Source organism: Dermochelys coriacea, chromosome 21 (genome assembly GCF_009764565.3).
Source record: "Dermochelys coriacea isolate rDerCor1 chromosome 21, rDerCor1.pri.v4, whole genome shotgun sequence".
In the NCBI taxonomy this organism is placed as follows: Eukaryota; Metazoa; Chordata; order Testudines; family Dermochelyidae; genus Dermochelys; species Dermochelys coriacea.
Window position 1 is genome coordinate 16,863,484 of NC_050088.1, and position 24,520 is coordinate 16,888,003.

General features: G+C 52.6%; 1 protein-coding gene across 1 annotated transcript in view; it reads left to right on the forward strand.

Moving 5' to 3' along the window:
• Positions 1–24,520, forward strand: part of CPNE5 (copine 5) — a 207,665-nt gene that overhangs the window by 132,211 nt on the left and 50,934 nt on the right. The window contains exons 15-18 of the mRNA XM_038380314.2: positions 12,457–12,503; positions 13,275–13,456; positions 16,656–16,783; positions 17,485–17,587. Coding sequence (XP_038236242.1) covers positions 12,457–12,503; positions 13,275–13,456; positions 16,656–16,783; positions 17,485–17,587 — 460 coding nt within the window. The remainder of the gene's footprint in view (positions 1–12,456; positions 12,504–13,274; positions 13,457–16,655; positions 16,784–17,484; positions 17,588–24,520) is intronic.

Genomic DNA, 24,520 nt, shown 5'->3' on the forward strand with positions numbered 1-24,520 from the left:
TTTCAAAGTTATGAAGCCAAACTTGCATATTTCCCTATCGCATGGACTACAGATAGTACTCGTGAGATTAATGCATGCAGCCACTTACAAGCATTTCGGAGTCTAAACACTAACTACATTCATAGCAGACTATACCTATTTTGAGCAAAACTAACAGGTAATTAGTTTGCCCTTTCTTAACTAATGCCCACAGCCTGGGCAAGCGCTGACATCTGGCCTGCCAGCATTACACAGTGCAGATCAGTCTGATGTGCTGTGAGTCTCAATCAAACTTCCTCTAATGGTGCTGAAACTAGTCTGATCCCATCTGCACTAGCAGACCAGCTGCTGGAGGGGCCAATTGCTGATAATAGCATTGTCAGAAACAGATTGTGAAGAAGACATCACTGGAGCCCAGTCCACATAAGGAAAACAACCAGGGAGGCAATGGAGGTTGCAGTGCCATCAGCCCAGTGGGATTGCCACACCGTGGCCTAGAGAATTCTGGGAGGGGATTCCAGCAGACAGGCTCTGGCCTCAGGATTTGGCTCCAGATTGCAAATGCCCCAAGTTCAGATAGGGGTATTGGTTTGGGTCCATCTCATTAACGGTGAAATTCACACCCCTGCAGAGAGCCAGCGGGAGGACTAGGCTCTGTTGAAAGCCCTCAGATTAGCCACCCAAAGGTGTCAGTCCTTCCCTACAGCGTAGTGCAGCCCCACTTGGACTCACACTGTCACCACGTGAATAGAAGCATATTGCTAAGTTGGGGGTGTTTGGTCAGGGAGCAGGAAGGATTAATTGCTGTGGGAAGATTAAAAGAGCCAACTCCCACCAGCTAACGGGGAATAGCGTGGGCTTCACAGGTTGAAAGGATGTAAAACACCAACTGCCCTGTTCTCATCTCACACCAGCGACTACGCGTCGGGGGGATGGATTACTCCTCTGAGACCAGCACAATAAGAGAGAATCGGGCCCCCAGGAGGAAGAAAGGGATGCACAGAGCTGTGGCTAGGAGTAATGGGATGAAATTAAAAGAGGGAATGTTTAGGCTAAATATCAGGAATAGTTAATTTAACAGTGAGATCCTTAGGCCGATCCTCCCCTGGTGTAACTCAGCATGCCTCATTGAAGTCTACAGAGCTGCGCCCTTTAACCCCCGCTAGGGATCTGTCCCTTTGTGAGAATGTAAAATAACAGAGTCACTTTCTACTAAACGTCTGTGTGTCAGTGGGTTACTAGATGTCAGCAGCATGCTGCAGAGAGGAGGAAAACATGTTCTAGATGATGGGTATGAGCACATCAGTACAACGATGGGTATAAGTTGCCTGTAGATCTGTTGGACTTTATAATTTGTTAACTGTTTATTAAAATATCTATTAATCATTTATTAACCCTTTAGAAACTACTCATATATGGAACCCAAATATAGCAGGTGACCTGGCACTGTGTCACATGGGTGACTCTCCCACTAGAGAACGCCCTGTAGGAAAGGATACAGTCCTGCACTGGCCCCAGGAGATGGGCTGCATGGCTAATAGGACTTTTTCATCCCTACTTTCTATGACTAGCGCTAGTGTTGCAACAGAGGTTCGCTTGGCTAGGACATCTGAGACCAGCAGCAGTTCTATTGGTTGAGAATGCTGCTCTGTGCAAATGCCCTGGGCATCTAATTTCTTGGCCTTCTGTACTCTGGCCTGCCTGTTGGGATGGCATGATGCCTGCTTACAAATTGGTTGGACTGATGGCCAAGGATGCAGAAGCCAGACAACAATGGGTTGAAGCCGGTGATGCTGCCGGTGCCATCCGTAGTGTGGGCCCCTCCTGGGCAGACTCACTTGTGCTGCAGTGGCTCCTTGCACTTGGGCAGACCTATTGACACATAGGTACCCAGAAGGGATACCTGGACAGATGGAGAGAAAGGGACACAGTTTGCAGAGGCTCCTGGCTGCCAGTGAGACGGACTTTGTGGCAAGCAGCAGATTCCTGCAAACCCAGGAGGCCTCCTGCATGGGCATTGTGTACAGAACTAGTGTCTGTGGGCTAGGGAGTGTGTTCATATTCCGGGCACCTCAGTCCCGGCCTGCAGCACCCTCTGCCTATGGCTCCGGAGGGCACGTGCCTCAGGATGCAGGTAAGCGAGTCAGAGGCCTCCCTGTCAGGTGTCAGCAGCAGCACCACCTGCACAGCCCCTTCTTTGGCTGCCTTCTTTACACCGAGCTTCTGCTGCTTTAACCTCCGGCTCCAGCCACAGTCAGCCTGGGGAGAGCCAGGAATGGACATCGTAGGGTGTGACTAGCTTGGCCCACAACCTGGAGAAATGACTTCACACACCCCACCCACCACTAGCCCATAAACAGGAGCTCCCTGCATGCATCAAGGTTGGTCCTGTACAGCTGTGTGGGAGTCAGGAATGGGTTCTAGCCCCAGCTCTGGCAGATGCGTGGCTAGCCCAGCGGGGCTTGGGAGCCAGGACTCCTGGGTTCTAGCCCCAGCTCTGGCAGATGCATGGCTAGCACAGTGGGGCTTGGGAGCCAGGACTCCTGGGTTCTAGCCCCTGCTGTGGGAGGGTGGGACACCTAGTGGCTAGAGGAGTGGGAGGAAAGACTGCTCTGCTGCTGACTCACGGTACGACCTTGTATGCAGCGTAGCTGTAGCTGCGTCGGTCACAGGGTATTAGAGAGACAAGGTGGTTGAGGTAAATCTGTTATTGGCCCGATGTCTGTTGGTGAGAGAGGCCGGCTTTGGAGCTCACACAGAACTCTTCTTCAGGTCTGTATGAGCTTGGGCAAGCCACGCCCCCTCTCTGTTCCTAGCTGCTCCATTTTACAGATGAGGATTATGATACCGACCCTCCTGTGCTGAAAAGGATCTTGTATGAAGTGGGTGTCACGGCATCACTGGGCGATGCTCTGGAACTGCTCCCTACAAAGCCAGGCAGGACTCTGGGGGAGTCTCCTCTCTGGGAGCAGCCTGTCTGCAGGACACACAGCTCACCCGGCTTCCCCCTTCCTGGGTCTGACCTCGGAGCATTTAGCATCCTCTGCCCCTGCGTGCGCTTCCCACAGCGACTCCACCCAGGTGGGGTCTTGGGGAAGCCAGAGGGTCCTGCTCCCCATCTTCGCAGTCAGATGTGACTCTCAGCCAGCCAGTGAAACAGAGGTTTGTTAGATGATAGGAACAAGGTCTAGAACAGAGCTTGTAAGTACAGAGAACAGGATCCCTCAGCTGGGTCCATTTTGGGGGGCAGTGAGCCAGACAACCACTTCTGCACTTCACTCCATGTCCCCAGCCAGCCCCCAACTGACTCACCCTCCAGCCCCTCCTACTCTGGGCTTTGTCCCTTTCTGGGCCAGGAGGGCACCTGATTCCTTTGTTCTCCAACCCTTTAGCTCTCACCTTGCAGGGGGGAAGGGCCCAGACCATCAGTTGCCAGGAGACAGGGTGTCGGCCAGTCTCTGCCTAATAACAGGTTTCAGAGTAGCAGCCGTGTTAGTCTGCATTTGCAAAAAAGAAAAGGAGTACTTGTGGCACCTTAGAGACTAACAAATTTATTTGAGCATAAGCTTTCATGAGCTACAGCTCACTTCATTGGATGCATTCAGTGGAAAATACAGTGGATGCATTCGGTGGAAATCTCCCCACTGTATTTTCCACCGAATGCGTCTGATGAAGTGAGCTGTAGCTCACAAAAGCTTGTGCTCAAATAAATTTGTTAGTCTCTAAGGTGTCACAAGCGCTCTTATTCTCTGCCTAGACAGCCTTGCACTGCCCTCTAAGGCTCTGCAACAATCACACAGCTTACCCCACCACCTAGATATTTAATAAATGCCTAGGGGAAACTGAGGCATCCACACAGTATTCAGAGAGAACATTAAGAACAGTCCCACTTCATCACAGTGGGTTTCCTTTCTCCTCTGCCTCTTCCCCCGTCCCTGTGATTCTCAGGATATAACAAAGATTCCCCTTGCATAGCTCTGCTGGCATGATATTGGAAACAGGCAGTGTTACATTTGTACAGATATCGGTGACATCTGTCACTGCCGTGAATGTCTCCCTTCTTTCCCCAACAACGGGGCTCTTTTGTCACATTAACCATGATCTCTTTTACCTTGTGGCAAATGAGGAGCTCACTGGATTGTTTCCCGTTCTTGACAGCTGGTTGTCTGGGCCTGCGCTAACTAGAGGGGCTCAGAATGGTTCAGATGCGATGGCTGATCGCATTACACTCACAGGAATCGCCGAGAGAGGGGCTGATCAGGATGCTATCCGGGACTGGCCAGGCAGGGCTCCCTTGTGCAATCTGCTGCAGGCCATTGAGGGGAAACCTTTTCCCTGGAATAGATTTGGGGAGGGAGAGAAGAAGTGGTGGGTGTAGTGAGGGAGTGTAGGACAAGCTGTGTAAAGGAATAGAGTGTAGGGCGGCATGCAGGCCCGGCTGTGTGAGGGAATGGGTGTATGCTGGGCTGTGGGAGGGAATGGGATATAGGCTGGGCTGTGTGACCAGATATGGGTGTAGGCTGGGCTGTGGAAGGGAATAAGTCCAAAGAGGATAGGTCCATAAATGGCTATTAGCCAGGATGGGCAGGGATGGTGTCCCTAGCCTCTGTTTGCCAGAAGCTACCACCAGAAGAAAAATGCAGGACTGCATGCAGCGATTGAGGATATAGGGACCTCCAGTAAGGAGGAGGATGTCTGCAGTGTGACTCTAGCAGATCCAAAGACTCACTGTACACATGCTGGAGAAAAAGTTTGACAGCCATTCAACTGCCATATTTGCAACCGTGCTACTAGATCAACAACCAGCTCAATTCCAGCTGGATTGTGGAGCTAGCTGTTGTATAATCCCAGCAACACTGGGAAGCAGCAATGTTAGACTGTGGGAATGTGATCACGTGCTGGTGATGTACAGGGAAACCATTTGGAGGCCAGTGGGCAAATGCAGGCTGTTGATAAGAAACTCACAAAACGAGAGGTGTTATCACTTGGAGTTCATAGTAATTGGCACACAGGAGGTCCACCTGCCTCTAGACAGAAAGCCGTGCAAATCCTGGATTTGGTCACAATACAGCATCAGAATATCTACCCATGGGACGGAGGAGACCAGCACTGGGGGCCCTGTCCAGCATTCCAACAGACTATAAGCATGTCTGTCAAGGAGATGGATACCTAGAGGGCAAGCTGAAGTTAGGAGTAGATTCGCCATGTGCAACTCATGAGACTATTGAAATGCTGAGTTCCATTAGCCCTGGTGGGGCCAGTGAAGAAGGAACAAACAAACCTGAAAAGAAGCAGCATCATTACACCCATCAAAACTGGCACAGAGTGGATCAGCAGCCTGGTAGTGGTGAGAAAACCTTCAGGCAAACTGAAGGTGGGGAGGGATAGCTCAGTGGTTTGAGCATTGGCCTGCTAAACCCAGAGTTGTGAGCTCAATCCTTGGGGGGCCATTTAGGGATCTGGTGCAAAAATTGGGGATTGGTCCTGCTTTGAGCAGGAGGTTGGACTAGATGATCTCCTGAGGTCCCATATTCATGATGGCTGCATTGACCAGAGCACTGAAAAGGGTACCAGCAATTGAGGACGCACAGCCTGATCTATGCAGGGCAAAAGGGTTCCTGGTCTGTGATGCCAAGAATGGGTTGTAGCATATTGAATGGGGTGAGCCATGCAGTCATCTGACTGCCTTGGCTGCACCCTCTGGCAGGTACCAGTGCCTGTGGGCATCAGCCTAACCCCAGAGTGTTCCAGTGTCAACTGAACTAGTCACCAGAGAGACTCCCAGGTATCATACTGTAGCTGATGAAATTTTTATTGTAGGAGGAGATGTCAAGGACTATGGTACCAACCTGTGACGACCCCTAACCAGGTATTTGGAGAGGAATGTCAGGCCAAGTGCAGACATGCTGAAGCTCCCTACTTCGGACATCTGTCGGATTCTGAGAGATTCCAAACAGACCTTGACAAACTAAGGAAATGCCCGGGCCAAAGGATGTAAGGGGAGTCCAGCGATTTACAGGGATGGCCAACTATCTTTCCAGACTCTGCAAACACCAGTCACAAACCTGTGAGCCCGGGAGGCAGCCAACACAGCATCGGAGTGGTCAGAGACCCACAGATGGGCATATGGACGAGGAAAGAAAATGGTAAGCAAGGCGCCAGTCCTAGCGTGCTGCAGCCCTGCAGAGCAGCTAGAGCCACAGGGGAGGCCTAGTAGCAGCACTGATGCAAAGTCAGCAGCCCACAGCACTGGCCGGCAGAGCCCTGACAGACACAGGAGGGGGATGTGCTCAGACAGAAGAGGCGCTCCTGGCTGGGCTCTATGGATAGGCCGATCCCATCCATTCTCCTCTGCGCACCAGGTGGACGTGCAGTCTGCGCACAAACCATCACGAAGAAGCCACTGCTGAGTGCACCCTCATGACTACCATTCATGTGACTAGACTGTGTAGGAAGGGCACTACCGGTGGCAGATATGCTGAGCTGGGAAGACCTCCCACAGATGCCACAGAGGGGTCTGTGACAGCAGATAGTCTAGCAGCATACTGTAGTACCTCCCCATCTCTGCAGGGAGGCTCCGGGCAATCCAGCAAAGCACCAAACAGGACAGGTGCCGCAGGCAGGAAAAGAGGGCTGACCACATCGCAAGAAGCAAGTGCTGCAGGAGGTCACTCCCTCCAAACAGGTCAGGGATGAGCTGCGTGTGCAAGAAGGGATTTGGTTTAAAGGGGACCAAGCAGTAACCCCAGCAGATTTAAGAGCTGACATCATGAGACAGATACACGCTTCTCCCCTAGGGATAGAGGCCTGTCTGACATGAGCCAGGGGGTTGTACCTAGTGGCCTGACATGAATGCCCAGCTGAGAGCATACATGGAACAGAGTGAACTGTGCAGTGTGTGTATATCTATCTATCTATCAACACAAAAACAGCATCCATCCAGCATATGCGCAGCATCCTTCACAGTGTCACAGACACACAGTGGGCTGCCCTGGTACCCCAGGCATGGTCAGTCTCTGCACAGTGAATCACACCACACCAGAACCTGTGAAGCTGGCTCCAGAGGCACATTAGAGCCCAAAGCCAGGGAGCCATTTGTGATAATGTTCCAGAGGGCCTCTCTCCCATTCTGTCCACCCCAGTGAGTTGATGATGTTATCAGCTGGATGGAGAATGCACAGCACGGTCCAGACAGGATTTCCCCATACAGTTGGTGGCGGGGAACATCCCGTGTATCCCTGAACAGTGCACATGTGGCGTTTGCTGTACTTTGGTGATCAGTTTGTTGGTTGCATTGTGACATGGGACGTTAGGTGCGGGAATATTGGCTAGGACTGGTGACCACAGAAGTTTTGTTGACTTCAGTGAGCCTGTGACTCATGGAATGATTACGTTGTGTGTCTACTAGTCTAATGTAGGCAGAGCTGAACCAAACTGGGACATAATGTTCTCCAGCTGAGTAACGGAGAGCAAGCCCCGAACAACACAGTGTTTGCACTTTGGCTGGACCCCTACCAGTTTGTCCAGGAGACAGTTTTCCTCGATCTTTTGAGCTATGTGAGTGAGATGGTATTTATATGTGAGTGTGTGTTGTAGTGTAACCCCTGGGTTCATTGGCTTTGGATCTCACTGACCATTCAAAGTAAGGTTAAGAAAAGATGCAGAGTATAGTGATCAACAAGAGAAAGAGACTAATAAAATCACAACCCACCGTGCTAATGACCGGAGCTGTGTGGTCACAACAGGTCACGACTACAGACTGGTCAGCCTCACTTCAGTCCCCGGCAAAATCATGGAGCAGGTCCTCAAGGAATCCATTTTAAGCACTTGGAGGAGAGGAAGGTGATCAGGAACAGTCAACATGGATTCACCAAAGGCAAGTCATACCTGACCAACCTGATTGCCTTCTATGATGAAATAACTGGCTCTGTGGATATGGGGAAAGTGGTGGATGTGATATATCTTGACTTTAGCAACCCCCTGCTCAAAGCAGGACCAATCCCCAACAAAATCATCCCAGCCAGGGCTTTGCAAGCCGAGCCTTAAAAACCTCAAAGGAAGAAGATTCCACCACCTTCCTAGGTAACCTATTCCAGTGCTTCACCACCCTCCTAGTGAAATCGTGTTTCCTAATATCCAACCTAAACCTCCCCCACTGCAACTTGAGATGATTGCTCCTTGTTCTGTCATCTGCCGCCACTGAGAACAGCCTAGCTCCATCCTCTTTGGAACCCCCCTTCAGGTAGTTGAAGGCTGCTATCAAATCTCCCCTCACGCTTCTCTTCCGCAGACTAAATAATCCCAGTTCCCTCAGCCTCTCCTCGTAAATCATGTGCCCAGCCCCCAAATCATTTTTGTTGCTCTCCGTGGGACTCTCTCCAATTTGTCCACATCCCTTCTGTAGTTGTGGGACCAAAACAGGACTCAATACTCCAGGTTTGGCCTCACCAGTGCTGAATAGAGGGGAATAATCACTTCCCTCGATCTGCTGGCAATGCTCCTACTAATACAGCCCAATGTGCCATTGGCCTTCTTGGCAACAAGGGCACACTGCTGACTCATATTCAGCTTCTCATCCACTGTAATCACCAGGTCCTGTTCTGCAGAGCTGCTGCTTAGCCAGTTGGTCCCCAGCCTGTAGTAGTGCAGGGGATTCTTCCTTCCTAAGTGCAGGACTCTGCACTTGTCCTTGTTGAACCTCATCAGATTTCTTTTGGCCCAATCCTCCAATTTGTCTAGGTCACTTTGGAACCTATGCCTACCCTCCAGCGTATCTACCTCTCATTGCATGAACTGGCACTGCATGAAGTGGCTTCAACCCATCTGCACCTTTTGTCCCTCCTCTGCAAAATGCACCTGTCAATTAGTGACACACAAATGCCACCTGGCAGTGGCATATCGATGCCTCTCCTGGCCCGTTTTACACTCGGATGCCTTGGATCAGCACCCAGCCCTGTCAGTGCTCACCCACACACTGCTAGTTTTTGCCCCTTGGCGTTTTTTTAAGGGCTACTCTCACAAGAGCCTTGGCCTTGTCTCTTCCCGTCTGGAGGGTGAGGTGTTAATGCCCGTTGACAGCAGTGGCCCCTTGTTAGGCATCTCCCTGGGCAGCTGAGGGCACGGCTTGTCACAAAGCAACTGATGCTGGTTTGTGACAGGGGCTGACAGCCAGCACGGCACAGCTGAGATGATTGGAGAAGCCAGAGCTCCTGGCGGAAGGGTGCCCACGGGCTGCCCTTTCAGCCATCACTCCTACTCAGTGCCAACGCTATCTAGCCCCTCAACCCCACGAGGCACAGGGAGGTCAAGCCATTTACACACATCCCAGGATGATAGTCCAGAGGTGACAAGGGATATATTTGATCTGTGTATTTGTCAGAGGTTTAATAAAACACTCCGCAGGTGGGGACCAGCCTGCTCCTGCAGGTGGAGCAGTGATCTGCATGCCAGGACTCCTGGGTTCCTTTCCCAGCTCTGCACTGTGGTGGAGAGAGCTAGTGACTCTAGTGACTGGTGAGAGCTAGTGAGTCTAGTGACTCAGGGCAAGTGGGGTCTGGCCTGGCTCAGCTACAGCCTTGCTCTGTAACTCCGCACAAGCCTTGTGCTCTGGCAGCTCAGCTTGACACTCCTCAGAGGGGCTTGGGCTCAGCAGCTGCCGTTAACAATCATGCCTCTGAGGTGTCTCAAATTGGACACTTCGAATTTCGGCCCTAGGAGTCAGATCTTTGGTGGGTGTAAATCAGCATCATGCTACTGACTTCACTGTAGCGAGGCTGATTCACACCAGTGGCAGCTGGACCTTAGTTTATAGCATCTCCCTGATCCTGATGGGATTTGAGCATAAGGGGCCTGATTCTTCTCTCACACTGGTGTAACACTACTACTTTCAGTGGGGTCACTCCTGATTTACACCAGGGTCGATAAAAGGAGAGACCAGTGGGATTAGGGTGGGGAATTGGGCCCAGTGGGATTACTCCTTATTTACACCAGGGCAGGTAAGAGGGGAATTGGGCCCAGTGGAATTACTCCTGATTTACACCAGGATGAGTGAGAGAGGAATCGAGCCTAATAAGATTACTCCTGATTTACACCAGGGCGGGTAAGAGGGGAATGGGGCCCAGTGGGGTTACTCCTGATTTACACCCGGGGAGGAGAATCAAACCCATAGCTTTCATTCTCATCTCATCTGTTCAACCAAACCACTTCTCCGGAGCGGGGCTGTGGTGAGAGGAAGGTGCCTGCATTCACAAACATTGCTGATGACTCATGGGGTACAGTCTCCTTAGTTGCCTAATTAATGTAACTAATTAAAACCTTGCCAGGCTAATGTGCCTGGTCTGGCGGCAGCAGAGTCAGCGTTGCTGTTGAGTAGCAGGGCGAGGCGGAAGGGGATGTGCATGGACAGCGGGTATAATAGGCGTTGCCTCCCTTAACACAGCTGTGGTGCCCCCCACCCCGCCTCTTCCCCTCCCTGCTCTGGCCCTTCCCCGAGGCTCCCAGGGCTTGCTGCTGCCTGGGGTGAATCTTCCTCCTCTCCTCTCCTCTCCCCCACCCCAGCCCCTTCCCCTTCCCCCCTCGGAGGTCCCCACAGCTGCAGGCCATGTCTCTGGCGGGGCGCAGGGGGGTGAGAATGCGAGCGGGGAGTCAGTGGCAGACAGGGGGAGTGAGGAGGTGAGCAGAGGAGATCCCCGACTAACTTTACACAGTGAAAAAGCCTTCCAGAGACCGAGTAGCAGAGATCACTGGAACTGTTACAGAGCCATGACAGTGGTAATGAACCCATCTGACAGGCATTCGCTAGCACCCCCGGAGCCTTTGGCCACCTTCCGCTGGCTTTTCTATTGGAGGAAAATCTGTTATTGGGGTTAAAACCAGTTTCCCAGTGACGACGCCTCCGTGAGTCTCTGCACCCAGAAGTAACTGCTGGCCTGGCTCAAGGAGGAGCTGCCATAGCCAGTGCGTTGATTTCTTGATCAAGTCGTTTTATTCAAACCCAGTTGAAGTAAACGAGTCTGGCAGGGAATTCTGGGTAAGGAAGGTGATTAAACTGCTGCCCTAATGCCGGCTGCCACCGACAAGCACTTTCCAAAAGGAGAGATTAGGCTTCAGGGTGGCACAGGCAGCCTGGTGCTTCGTCTCTCTGTATGGCATATACCAAACTCCCTGCCACGCAGAGGAGAATCTGTCTGGCAATTCGGCTACACCTGGTGCCTTGGGGAATGTTATTAGTGCTTTAAGGTGAAAAGGGGAGTGGGTGTCACGGGGGGGTGCAGCAGCAGGTGAGGAGCGAGCGGGGAGCCAGCTGCACAGCAGGTGGGGGTGGGGTCTGGTGGGGGGCGGGGGGAAGGGTCTGGCGGGGGCAGGGGAGGAGATGATTGGAGAGGGATCTCGGAGGGGTGTGTGAAGAGGTGAGTGGCGAATCAGCAGTGGGTGGGGGTGGGGCTTGGTGCAGAGCAGGGGTGGAGTAGGGGTAAGGCTCTGGGCGGAAGAGGCAGGACAAGGAGCTCGCCTCCCCCAGGGGAAATTTCACCCACCACCTATGGGGACATGGCTGGTGTGCCAGTCACTGCAGACAATCCTATGTACTCAGTCCACACTTATCCCTTCTGTGCAGGGCGAGTGGGGAATTCATAGACCCTGGAGCCGGGTTCTCACCTGGCTGCTGCTGTGGTCATGGGATGATTTCTGGGTGCATGGGAGCAGCTCACTGATCTGACAGAGCGAGTGTGGGCTCCTCTCCCAGTCTCCTCTCTACAGGGCCTGATCCTGCAAAATGCTGGGAAATACCAGGGGCTGTGGGTGCTCAGTGCCTCTCTGGCTCAAGCCAGGGGATGAGAGCATAGGTGGCCACCAGGAAATGGACCCAGCTTGAGAGTCAAAGGCAGGGCTGTAAAACAACCCAAGAGGGAGCTCCGCACTCCTGGTCAGACAGGCAGAATCGCTCAGCTCAGCTTCCGTTGTTCTCAACCCAGCCCCAGCCGTGAGCAGTTCTGGCCATTGACGTGTCTCTTATTGACTCAGACCCGCCTTTATCTCCCTGAGCGAAGCTGCTGTCTCCGCTTTGAGGCTCGGCTGGAGTGAAATGCGATGTGCAGGTGCAGTGCCCAGGTGGGAGAGCCTGGCCACTGGCTCGATGATTCCACTCTCCCTGCTTAGATCCCCTCGAAGCTCTCCCCACCTGCTGCACTGGGGAGATGTTAACAAAGGCCATTGGGAGCTCGCTTGGCTGCCAGTTTCCCATGGATTTGCTCAGCTGTGCATTGTCACTTGTGACATCCGTGCATCAAGAGACTGCAGGTGAGAACAGCACAGTTTGAATCTCCGTCTGAGCTCTTCCAAATAAGCCAGGGTGTCGAGGCCTGGCGACTGGTTTGGGAACATTAGCCCCATCGAGGGTGGAATCTGAGCAGAATGCCTGCAGAATCTGGACCAGCCTGTCAGAGCTTCTGACTAATGGTGTCATTGTCCCCTTTTTAGGACACAGATCAATTTCACAGTGGCTATTGACTTCACAGCTTCCAATGGTGAGTTCTACCAGATTAACCGTACTAATGTTCCCTGAAGCACGGTCAGTCTCTGTTCAGACAGCTGGTAGTTGCTCAGACAATACATTACACTAAACCCCTCTGAGATATTATGTATTTATTGCACAGTTGTTCATTCCCCATAAAGGCCTGTGAAATCAATAGTTATTTTATGGCTGTTGAGCACTTGTTAAATCTGTCAATAGGTATTAGGTATCCTTACAGGGATGGGGTTTTATACTATTAACAAACAAGTGTCCTGCCCAAACACCTGGGGCCTGGTTCTGATCTGATTTAGAGCAGCATCACTCCACTGGCCTCAGCAGAGTTACTCCTCATTTACACGGGTGGAGGTGAGAACTGGATCCTGGCCCTTGGGTCACCATGTTTTCTCAAGCCACCCAGGCCAATGCCCATGGACATCAATGAGGGTTGGACTCACCTCACTGATATTATTGATTATTTATATTGCCAAAGTGACTAGTAGCTGCGATCCTGGCCCAGGACCCCATGGTGCAAGGTGCTGTACAAACAGAACAAAAGCACAGTCCCTGCTCCACACAGCTGACAATCGCTCTCTTATGTCAGTTTCCTCCCTACAGTGACAGAGGAGTTACTCTTGACTTCCCCTGGTGTGTGTGAGAATCAGGCCCTGAGTAAAGACCTCAGTGTTTGACCCTCAGCTGACCTGACAAATACACATGCACCTCCACTGCTTTGCCCGTGCGCTGCTGCCTGCTGGTCTGTGTGACACTTCTCTCTCTCCGTCAGGCAACCCCTCGCAATCCACCTCCCTGCACTACATGAACCCGTACCAGCTCAACGCCTACGCCATGGCGCTGAAGGCGGTGGGCGAGATCATCCAGGATTATGACAGTGACAAGATGTACCCTGCACTTGGGTTTGGAGCCAAAATCCCTCCTGACGGGCACGTGTCCCACGAGTTCCCCCTGGTACTGCCATCCCCTTTGAATCACTCTACCACTTAGGGCAGGTCTACACTACCAGCTGGCATCAGCACAGCTGAGCTGCTCTCGCGCTGCTGGTGAAGGCGTGCTAAGCCGACGGGAGAGCTCTCCGGTTGGGTTAATAACTCCACCTCTGCGAGAGGCGGTGGCTATTGCAGGCGGTCACCCTGCTTGGGTTAAAAGCAGCCCTGGGAAAGGGCTGCCCTAGGGAGCCAATCGTCAGCGGGCTTGAGGCAGCCAATCAGGGTAGAAGAAGGGCCCATGGGGAGACAGAAGTCAGAAGGATGGAGATGCTTGGAGAGACGGGGTCCCTTGGACAGAGCAGGGCTGGGGAAGGGCAGGCTGAGCGGAGAGCTCTGACCTGGTGACCTCCCAGGCTGAGGCCTTGCAGCAAAGGCCTGAGGATGTACTAGGGAGGCAGCCAGGCCAAGAAAAGCAGCAGGTCCAACCCCCTTGCCAGTGATGAGTGGCCACTTCAGACTGCAGCCTGCCCCTGAGAGAAGGGGCTAGATGACGACTGGCAGTAGCCACTGAGACAAGGTGAGTACAGGGCAGGGGTGGGCAAACTTTTTGGCCGGAGGGCCACATTGGGTTTCCAAAATTGTATGGAGGGCTGGTTAGGGGAGGCTGTGTGCCTCCCCAAACAGCCAGGCATGGCCCAGCACCTGACCCCTATCTGATCCCCCCTGCTTCTTGCCCCATGATGGCCCCACCTGGGACTCCTATCCCATCCAATCCCCCCTGTTCCCTGTCCCCTGATGGCCCCCCAGGACTCCTGCCCCAACCACCCCTCCCTGACCGCCCCTGGACCCTCTGCCCCTGACTGCCCCCCACTGCCCCACCAACCCCTCTTCTCATTCCTGGCTGCCCCCCGGGACCCCTGCCCCATCCAACCACCCTTCTCCCTGTCCCCTCACTGCCCCCGGAACCCCTGCCCCTGACTGCCCCCCGCTGCCCCATCCAACCCCCCCTTTCCCTCCTGACTGCCCCCCCTGGGACCCCTGCCCCCATTCAACCCCCCTGTTTCTTGCCCTCTGACCGCCCCGACCCCTCAAACTCCCCTGCCCTCTATCCAACGCCGCCCCCCCCCCGCCTGCTCCCTGCTCCCTTACCACGCTGCCTGGAGCACCGGATAAGGCTGGGCTCTGCAACTGTGCTGCCCCAGGAGCTCCCAGCCCCCCGCCCCCAGCCTGGAGCATTGTCGCCGGTGGCATGGTGCACTGAGGCTGTGGGGGAGGGGGAACAGTAGGGGAGGGGCAGGGGGCGAGCCTCCCTGCCAGGAGCTCAGGCGCTGGGCAGGAGAGTCCTGCGGGCCGTAGTTTGCCCACCTCTGGTATAGGGGGTGGGGTTCCCCTGGGAGGGGAGACCCAGAATGTGGGAGCATTGCTGCGGGGTAGCACCCCAAGATAAGCGGCACTGAGGTCCGGGAGAGACATGGGGCCAGAGGTGGTGGAGACAACAGGGCAGGTAACTGCGAGTGAGAAACTGGCCAGAGGAGGGCGCGCCTGAGCTGGATGAGCTAATTCCCAGACTGCCAGCAGGAGGCGCCGTGGCGGTGAGTGCCCTGCCCTGCTACAGCTATGCTGGCCCCGTGTGAGGTCAGATAACGACGTCGCTCAGCGGGTGCAGGTTATTCACACACCTGAGCCGTGTAGTTATGCCGAAGCAATTCTGTCGTGTTCACCAGCGCATAGACAGCCTCTTTTCCAGCCTCTTCAGCCATGCTGTGCCCGCGCGGAAGTGAAGGGCCTCGCTCCTGTCCAGCAGGCGGTCTGGCTGTTGTGAAGTCTTGGGCCAGGCCCTGAGCCTGAAAGAGCAGCCCCGGGAGGTACTGAGCACCCTCAGCTCCTGCCGGCTTCAGTGGGTGTGGATGGTGCTCAGCGCCTGACAGGATCAGGCCCTTAGTGGGGGTTAGGGCGTGTATGGCACCACCTCCCCACTAATCTGACCCCCTGGTTAGACCAGCCAGTCCGTGTGATCCCTGACCAGGCTTGCCTGAGGTGCCTCCACAGAGCAGCCAACGCTGATCGGACCCGTGACTGTGGCACAGCCTGACGGGTCTCCGGGTGCTTAGTCGGCCCTAGCGGAGCCTCAGTGGGTCCCTCTGCACAGCTGCCACGGTGAGGCCCAGAGCCGGGCTCAGCAGGCTCAGACTTGTGCTGCGGATCTCAAAACATCTGTGTAGATGCTTGGGCTCCGACGCCCACCCCCCACCATAGGCTTCAGAGCCCGAGCGCCAGCCCCAGTCCAGTTGTCTACATGGCTGTTTTCAGCGCCGGCACACAAGCCGAGTGTGTCGACCCTGGGCTCTGAGACATGCTGCTCTGGGCTGCCACGAGGCCTCTGTGGCTTGGCCTGAGCCAGCCAAACGGCCATGATCACCAAGGGTAGCAGCATGGCTGCTCTGAGGACAGGACAATGGATTTCCCATGGGGAGGGCATAAAAATTTGAGCAGGGAAACCTGTTTTTTTTTTTAGTGAGCCTCTTCCCAGTCCCCACTGGAGAAGGGACATAGCTGCTGTCTCCCTACCCCCACCCCCACCCCCACCCCCAGGAGAGAGCTCCCCTCCTTACAGCACGGGGGAGGTAACTCCGGTGGCTCCCTGAGCCCCACTCTCTGGAGATGCCAACTAGGGACTGAGCCTCAGCAATGGAAGCCGATTCAGTGCTAGAACTGGGTCTCCTGGGTTCCATTCCCACCTCATGGGTGTAGTCTGTACTCTGTTTGTCCTTGGTTAAGTCATAGCCCCTCTCTGTGCCTCAGTTTCCCCACCAGGAACATGGGGATGATGGTGCTTTTAAAGCAATTTGAGATCCTAGGATGGAAACCACTGCATAAGTGCTAAGTGTTATCATCACTGTTCCTCTGAGGCCATAGGGTAACCCCTTCAGGTGACAGAGTAGCAGCCATGTTAGTCTTTATTCACAAAAAGAAAAGGAGGACTTGTGGCACCTTAGAGACTAACAAATTTATTTGAGCATAAGCTTTCGTGAGCTACAGCTCACTTCATCAGATGCATTTGGTGGAAAAAATGCAGGTGATTCCTCCCAGCACTGTGGGGAATTCCTCACATTCCTCTAGCCAGCACTCCAAGCAGGGGTCTGGGAAATAAAAGTGGGGGGATGGGGAATGACTCCCCTGTTTGGGAACCTCCCCCTCACTGCTCTTCCTCCCTCTCTCAGAACGGCAACACCGACAACCCCTACTGCAGCGGGATTGAGGGCATTTTAGAAGCCTATCACAAGAGTCTCAAGACTGTCCAGCTTTATGGCCCAACTAACTTTGCTCCGGTAGTCAACCATGTGGCCAGGTACATCCAGCTAGTGCATTGACTTGGTGGCAGTATTCCACAACATGGCTTGCTCAGTCACCCCTCCCTGGGCCAGAAGTGGGCTGGTGGTGCTCACCAGAGCTATGGCAGTGTCTGCATAGAATGGCCAACTGGGAGCAGCAAAAGAGTCAAGAGCTGTTTGATCACAGCCAGAGCTGGGAAGAGCTAGCCAGGGCAGTGGATCCTCCTGGGCTGTGTCCAATCCATGTGTATGTCTCAAGCCCTGGGTTCCGGGAGCATGGTGTGTATTTATGTCACTTCCTGGGCTGGGTCAAAGCCCATATTTAACACCCTGCAGCTGGACTAGCAGGGATGTGCCACAGCCCTCTCCTTTACTCCCAGGAGAATCCTGGCTTGGGTAAGTGGTGTCACAGCCCAGCTCTCTTGGGAGCTGACGTGGCCCCTTGGCGACAGCAGAAACGGAAGTTACATTTGGGGGCAGGAAGAGGAGGAGGGGGACTCCCCTTGGGGAGCTCTAATCTTGCCACAGAAATCTCCCAAACTGGGAAATTGGGGAAGCTGCTCTGTATCACAGACCCGGGGACAAATTCCCCATGGGTTCACTGGAGTTACCCCAGGGATGAACATGGCCCAGGGCAGCAAGATTAGAGCTCAGAGTCCCCAATCCCCGGTACCCACCCCCCAGAAGCCTATGCTCACATGAACATCTCCCTGTCTAGGTACGCCACCACAGAACAGGACGGCTCCCAGTACTTCGTGCTCCTGATCATCACGGACGGGGTGATATCGGACATGGCCCAGACGAAGGAAGCTATCGTCAATGTGAGTAGCAGGGGTTCTGCTCACCTGCGGTGCCACCCGTATCCTGCAGCACACCGAGTGCCACTCGCTCGGACAGACAGAAAGTAACATCAAGCAAGCAGATGTTACTAGATCCGCTAAGGCTGATGGCTTATGCAGAATCCCAGTGAGGTTTGTCATGCTCTGTCTAGCCTCATGTGGAGGTAATGGAGTTCAAGATTGGCCCCTGTCTCCAGAGGTTCCCTAAATTCTGTCAGCCCAGTGTCTCAGATACCAGAGAGCTCAGAGGCTGCCGTGGCTGTTGACAGATGGGTGGCTATAACAACCTGGGGCCTCGGTCTGTGCCCCCATCACTTGGATGGCCCAACCTCCCTCTGTGCCCACTAATGGGCACAGTCGGAAGCTTTGGCCTTTTCCCTTAGCCAGAGGCATTGACTTAGGGCAGCAGTGATTGCATAACAACCCTGTGTGAATGCAGAGACCCGACTGTGATATTTGTCATTGTCATAGGAAGTGATTAGTACTAGCTCCATGGGACAAGCCAGCCAAGCCCACACCTTTAGAACAAATGCTACACATGCGGTGCAGTCAGAAAGTCACCCCTACAGGGTCACACTACCTCCTCCCCAGGCTTGTAATCTCCTACTGTCCCTTCCTGTGACATACCAGGGCACAATCCAGATCAGTGAGGAGCTGTGTCACCCCTGCCCTGAAGCCTGGGGTGCCTTACAATGCTTTGCTGAAATGGCTCCCACCTGGGCCACTGATAAACAGCCTGCCAGCACGAAAACCACACCCTGAGTGTCTGCGTGTAACTGGGTTACACTCTGGCTCTCACCAGCCTGGATTATACTGCAGGGTGACCACAACACACTCCCAGTCTTAAATTTCCCCCCAGAAAGGTATATCCTGTCCTTCCCAGCTGTTTCCTGTACAGTACAAGCGATATTAGGTCTGTCATTTCTCCTAAAGGAATAATATGCACACAACTTGCCACCCCAGGTGGAGTTTCCCAGACACTCCAATTTAAACATACTGGATTAGATAAAACAATAAAACAAGTTTATTAACCACAAAGATAGAGATTTCAGAGTAGCAGCCGTGTTAGTCTGTATTCGCAAAAAGAAAAGGAGTACTTGTGGCACCTTAGAGACTAACAAATTTATTAGAGCATAAGCTTTCGTGAGCTACAGCTCACTTCATCGGATGCATTTGGTGGAAAAAACAGAGGGGAGATTGATATACACACACAGAGAACATGAAACAATGGGTTTTATCATACACACTGTAAGGAGAGTGATCACTTAAGATAAGCCATCACCAGCAGCATGGGGGGGAAAGGAGGAAAACCTTTCATGGTGACAAGCAAGGTAGGCTATTTCCAGCAGTTAACAAGAATATCTGAGGAACAGTGGGGGGTGGGGGGGATGAGGGGGAGAAATAACATGGGGAAATAGTTTTACTTTGTGTAATGACTCATCCATTCCCAGTCTCTATTCACGCCTAAGTTAATTGTATCTAGTTTGCAAATTAATTCCAATTCAGCAGTCTCTCGTTGGAGTCTGTTTTTGAAGCTTTTTTGTTGAAGGATAGCCACTCTTAGGTCTGTAATCGAGTGACCAGAGAGATTGAAGTGTTCTCCAACTGCTTTTTGAATGTTATAATTCTTGACGTCTGATTTGTGTCCATTCATTCTTTTACGTAGAGACTGTCCAGTTTGACCAATGTACATGGCAGAGGGGCATTGCTGGCACATGATGGCATATATCACATTGGTAGATGTGCAGGTGAATGAGCCTCTGATAGTGTGGCTGATGCGATTAGGCCCTATGATGGTGTCCCCTGAATAGATATGTGGACAGAGTTGGCAACGGGCTTTGTTGCAAGGATAGGTTCCTGGGTTGGTGGTTCTGTTGTGTGGTGTGTGGTTGCTGGTGAGTATTTGCTTCAGATTGGGGGGCTGTCTGTAAGCAAGGACTGGCCTGTCTCCCAAGATCTGTGAGAGTGATGGGTCGTCCTTCAGGATAGGTTGTAGATCCTTGATGATGCGTTGGAGAGGTTTTAGTTGGGGGCTGAAGGTGATGGCTAGTGGCGTTCTGTTATTTTCTTTGTTGGGCCTGTCCTGTAGTAGGTGACTTCTGGGTACTCTTCTGGCTCTGTCAATCTGTTTCTTCACTTCAGCAGGTGGGTATTGTAGTTGTAAGAATGCATGATAGAGATCTTGTAGGTGTTTGTCTCTGTCTGAGGGGTTGGAGCAAATGCGGTTATATCGTAGAGCTTGGCTGTAGACAATGAATCGTGTGGTGTGATCTGGATGAAAGCTAGAGGCATGTAGGTAGGAATAGCGGTCAGTAGGTTTCCGATATAGGGTGGTGGTTATGTGACCATCGCTTATTAGCACCGTAGTGTCCAGGAAGTGGATCTCTTGTGTGGACTGGTCCAGGCTGAGGTTGATGGTGGGATGGAAATTGTTGAAATCCTGGTGGAATTCCTCAAGGGCTTCTTTTCCATGGGTCCAGATAATGAAGATGTCATCAATGTAGCGCAAGTAGAGATGGGGCATTAGGAGACGAGAGCTGAGGAAGCATTGTTCTAAGTCAGCCATAAAAATGTTGGCATACTGTGGGGCCATGCGGGTACCCATCGCAGTGCCACTGACTTGAAGGTATACATTGTCCCCAAATGTGAAATAGTTATGGGTGAGGACAAAGTCACAAAGTTCAGCCACCAGGTTAGCCGTGACATTATCGGGGATACTGTTCCTGACGGCTTGTAGCCCATCTTTGTGTGGAATGTTGGTGTAGGGGGCTTCTACATCCATAGTGGCCAGGAAGGTGTTTTTAGGAAGATCACCAATGGACTGTAGTTTCCTCAGGAAGTCAGTGGTGTCTCAAAGATAGCTGGGAGTGCTGGTAATGTAGGGCCTGAGGAGGAAGTCTACCTAGCCAGACAATCCTGCTGTCAGGGTGCCAATGCCTGAGATGATGGGGCATCCAGGTTTATGGATCTTGGGTAGCAGATAGAATACCCAAGGTCGGGGTTCTAGGGGTGTAAGTGAGTACGGGTAATGAGGCATAAAAGTCAGAAATGGTTACAAGAAAAATAAAAATAAAATGCTACTGTGCCTAACTTAACAAACTCTGCTAAATTCAAAACAAAGTTTTCTCATCCCATGTTTCAGCTGTCTGACTGGCCAAACTTCTTATGTCAGGATCCCACCCCCAAGTCCAACGACTGCTTCCTTTGTCACTTCAGGTGCAGTAAATGTGATGGGCAGGGGAGTGAGAGGGGTGCCTTGGGATGTTTGTCCCTCCATTTTATAGTTTCAGTCCCTCTCTTGAAAAACATTCCCAGCTGGGAACTAGGAGACCAAGATTCTGTGTGGAAGGATGTTCCCCGCTACTTTTTTCTCACCTGTTTGAGCTTCCTTTGTTTCCATTGCTGCTTGACGGCTCTGTGTACTGCTTACATGCAACTTAAGCAGAGCACACACTCCTTTGCCTAGGACAGATGTGTTTGCCAGCCTCAGTTTGGAACATGTGATAATAACACCAAACAGAGGAATCTTATAACTTCACATACGGTGCTGCCAGACACATTTTACCAGGATGATACTGATCTGCAAATTATGAGTTTTCAAATGATAGCTTGCAAGGTGTACAAAGATTATTACAATAGTGTGTGAACACAGGAATACATTCTGTCTCACTTCCTGCAATGGCTGTTTGCCCCAGACCTGAGCTCCCAGTGCCAGAGTGCTGTTCCCATCTCTCTTATATTCAGGGTGGAATCTAAAGAACCATTTCAGCCCCAGTGAATCATCAGATATTAATTTGCACTGGCATTCCAAGATCTGCTAACGATAGGACAAAAGGAGAACACTATTACTGGAAATTTTGAATAACTTGATAATGTGTGTACCTGTGAGGTTTCACAGGATTTGAACATATACATCTGTAGTACTTCAGGTGGGCAGTGACTCTACCCCACCGCCGGGCAGCCTTGGCACAGCCATTAATAATGCACCAGACATCCTGGGAGACCAGTCACTATGGGAAGTGCTGCCCATGGTCGATGACTGTCAGCCTCTCCCATGACTGCTGATTGGCCCAGACCCACCAGGTAAGCCTGTAGGGAGTACCAGGAAGTGACAGTGCATCAAGGCAGATCGTGACTTGCTGCTGAGATAGATTCTGCCTCACTCTGGGTTGCTGTTCCCCTTCCCTCATTCCTGCTTCCTCACCCTGCCTCCAGTTCCTGGCTCTTGACCCCTGGCTCCGGACCCGAGATATCGACTCAACCTCGACCACCTCCAACTCTGACCCCTGGACCTGACTGCGCACATCCTGGTCCCTGGCAGTTTGCACAGATGACTCTGACCCTGTACAGCCTGTGCCCCAGACATGGAGGGACATGGGAACATGGAGGGAGCGGGCAGTGCATTGCCCAGCCAGCCCCCAGAAGCACCAGATCCCTGGGCACAGATCACCCACATAGAAGCTGAGGTTTTGGCTCCATGGCCACAGACAGCACAACATTGTGCAGAAAACCAGGCCTTCCATGGGTAGACACAGGTGATGGCCCCACCACTTGAGCCAGGCCCCGTGATGCCTCTACTGCAGCAATTGTTGGAGACTGCCAAAAATTCAGGGGTTTGCTTAATTAGTGCTGTCTATTGTTTCTGCTCTGTTCCCGGACTGACTCCACAAAGCAGGCCAAGGTGGGGCTGGTAACTAGTTTACTGACTGGTGAGGCACTGGATTGGGTCTCTGCCCTGCTCAAGCAGACTAGTCAGTCACTGATGGACTGGAGCACCCTCCTCTGAGCCTTTTCCACAATTGCTGATGACCTTCTCAGCATGCAATCGGCCAAAGCCTCCCCAAGGAAGCTGCGGTGGCAACAGAGGCCAGCCCCCCTCATCCATGGCACACTTCATGGCTTGTGGCCAACACCAAGTGGCACAAGGTGGCCCAGTTGTACCAGTTCCAGTGGGGATTAAGCAAAGAGTGAGTTAGAGTGGGCAGAAGCCCCTGTGGACCTGGACACCTCCATCGATCTGGCCATCCTCATTGACAACCAGATACGTGTGCTGAGGGAGGAAAAGAGGGGTAGAACATTCCCCCACGCCCTGTGCTAGCCCCCATGAGCTCAACCCCCAAACCCATGCAGATGACTCAGCCCACTGACAGTTGACCACCAAGGAGAAGGAGTGGCATTGGTGCAATAGCCTGCACTGCTGCTGCACTGAGCCAGGACATGTTTGCTTCGTGCCCATCACGGATCCTGGCCAGGAAGGGATCAAGAAACAATCAAGCTCAGGCCTCGTAGGAGAACCTGGCTGGGCACAACCACACAGCTATGCCCAGGGCTGACCCCCCAAGTTTTGATGGGGACCTGTCAGGGTCCACTGGGTTCTAATTCAGCTGTGCCTCCATAGCAAAACTCAACGACTGCCCTTGCAGTGGGCACTCATTGACTCCAGAGCCATTGACAAATTCATAAATTCCAAGACTGCCCAAGCTCTGCAAATCCACATCTGGCAGAAGTCCATGCTGGATGTTGTGGAAACTAGATGGGACCCTCTTGTCCTTGGGCTGGTAACCCAGGAAACAGTGCCCCTGGAAGCAGTAATTCAGGAGCACCAAGAATTGCTGCAGTTCAGGGTGATCTGTTCCCCACATTTCCCCTGAAGCGTGGCATCACATGGTTGGCATGGCATGACCCCCATATTCTCTGGCGAGCATAGAGGAACAGCTTCCCGTGTGAGCTCTGTCGGCAGGCCTGCCTCTGTAGCAACAGCAGCAAGACCCTGGACCCATGGGCCCCATCTCAGGCAGCAGTGAATCTACCCCAATATGTGCCGGGGGCTCACAGCAACTGGCTGGAGTGAGACACTTCCGGGTCTGACACCCCTTCCTACCCCTGCATTCCTGATAAATACCAGACTTATGCAGACGTCTTCAGAAAAAAAAATGTGGACACATTGCCTCCATACCGACACTGTGACGTCACTATTGACCTACAGTCAGGGTGAAAGTTCCCTGTGGCCGTAATTACGCAATGCCCGAACCAGAACTGGTGATTCTCCATGCGTGTATTCAAGAAAACCTGGCCAAAGGCTTTATTCACTGCTCAGCATCTCACACAGGGGCCACACGTCTCTTCATAAAGAAGAAATACAGGACTTTGCGTCTCTTTGTAGACTACTGAACACTGAATCAAGTGAAAATTCGGAACTGGGACCCCTAGCCGTTAATCCCAGCATTGTTGGATTCCATGAGATCCACATGGATATTCAGCAACCCAGACCTCCTAGAGGTAACAATCTCATGCCCATCTGGGAAGGGGATGAATGGAAAACCATTTTCTAAACTCATTAAAGACACTGAATATCTGGTAATGCCATTTGGACTGACTAATGCTACTGCAACCTGGCACTTGGTCACTGATGTATTTAGGATTGATATATTGTTGTCTATTTAGATGACATACCCGTCTTTTTGGAGAACCCGGAGCACCACCAACTCTACGCCAGGACCGTCCTGGAGAGGTTACAGCAGCATGGTCTATACACAAAGCTGAAAAAGTGTACTTTTGACCAACCCTCCAGGAGTTCTTGGGGAACTTCCTCTCCCCAGAGGGCATTAAGAGGGACCCAAAGGAGAAGGAAGCCATTCACAACTGGGAGGCACCTTGGAGTACTCTGGAAGTGCAGCGCCTCCTAGGTGTTGCCAATATCGATCGCTCTTTCATCCTGGGGTTTTTGGAGTGAATAGTCCCCAGGACACCTCTACATCTGTTAGGTCACCCAAGGCTCAGCAAGCCCTAGAACAGCTCAAGTGGCCTTCACTACCACACCTACTCTGGCACCCCCTCCAATGCAAGCGTTTGTCATGGACACAGACGTATCAGATGTGGCCATGCTGTCTCCAAGGCACAGACCCCGGCACCTGC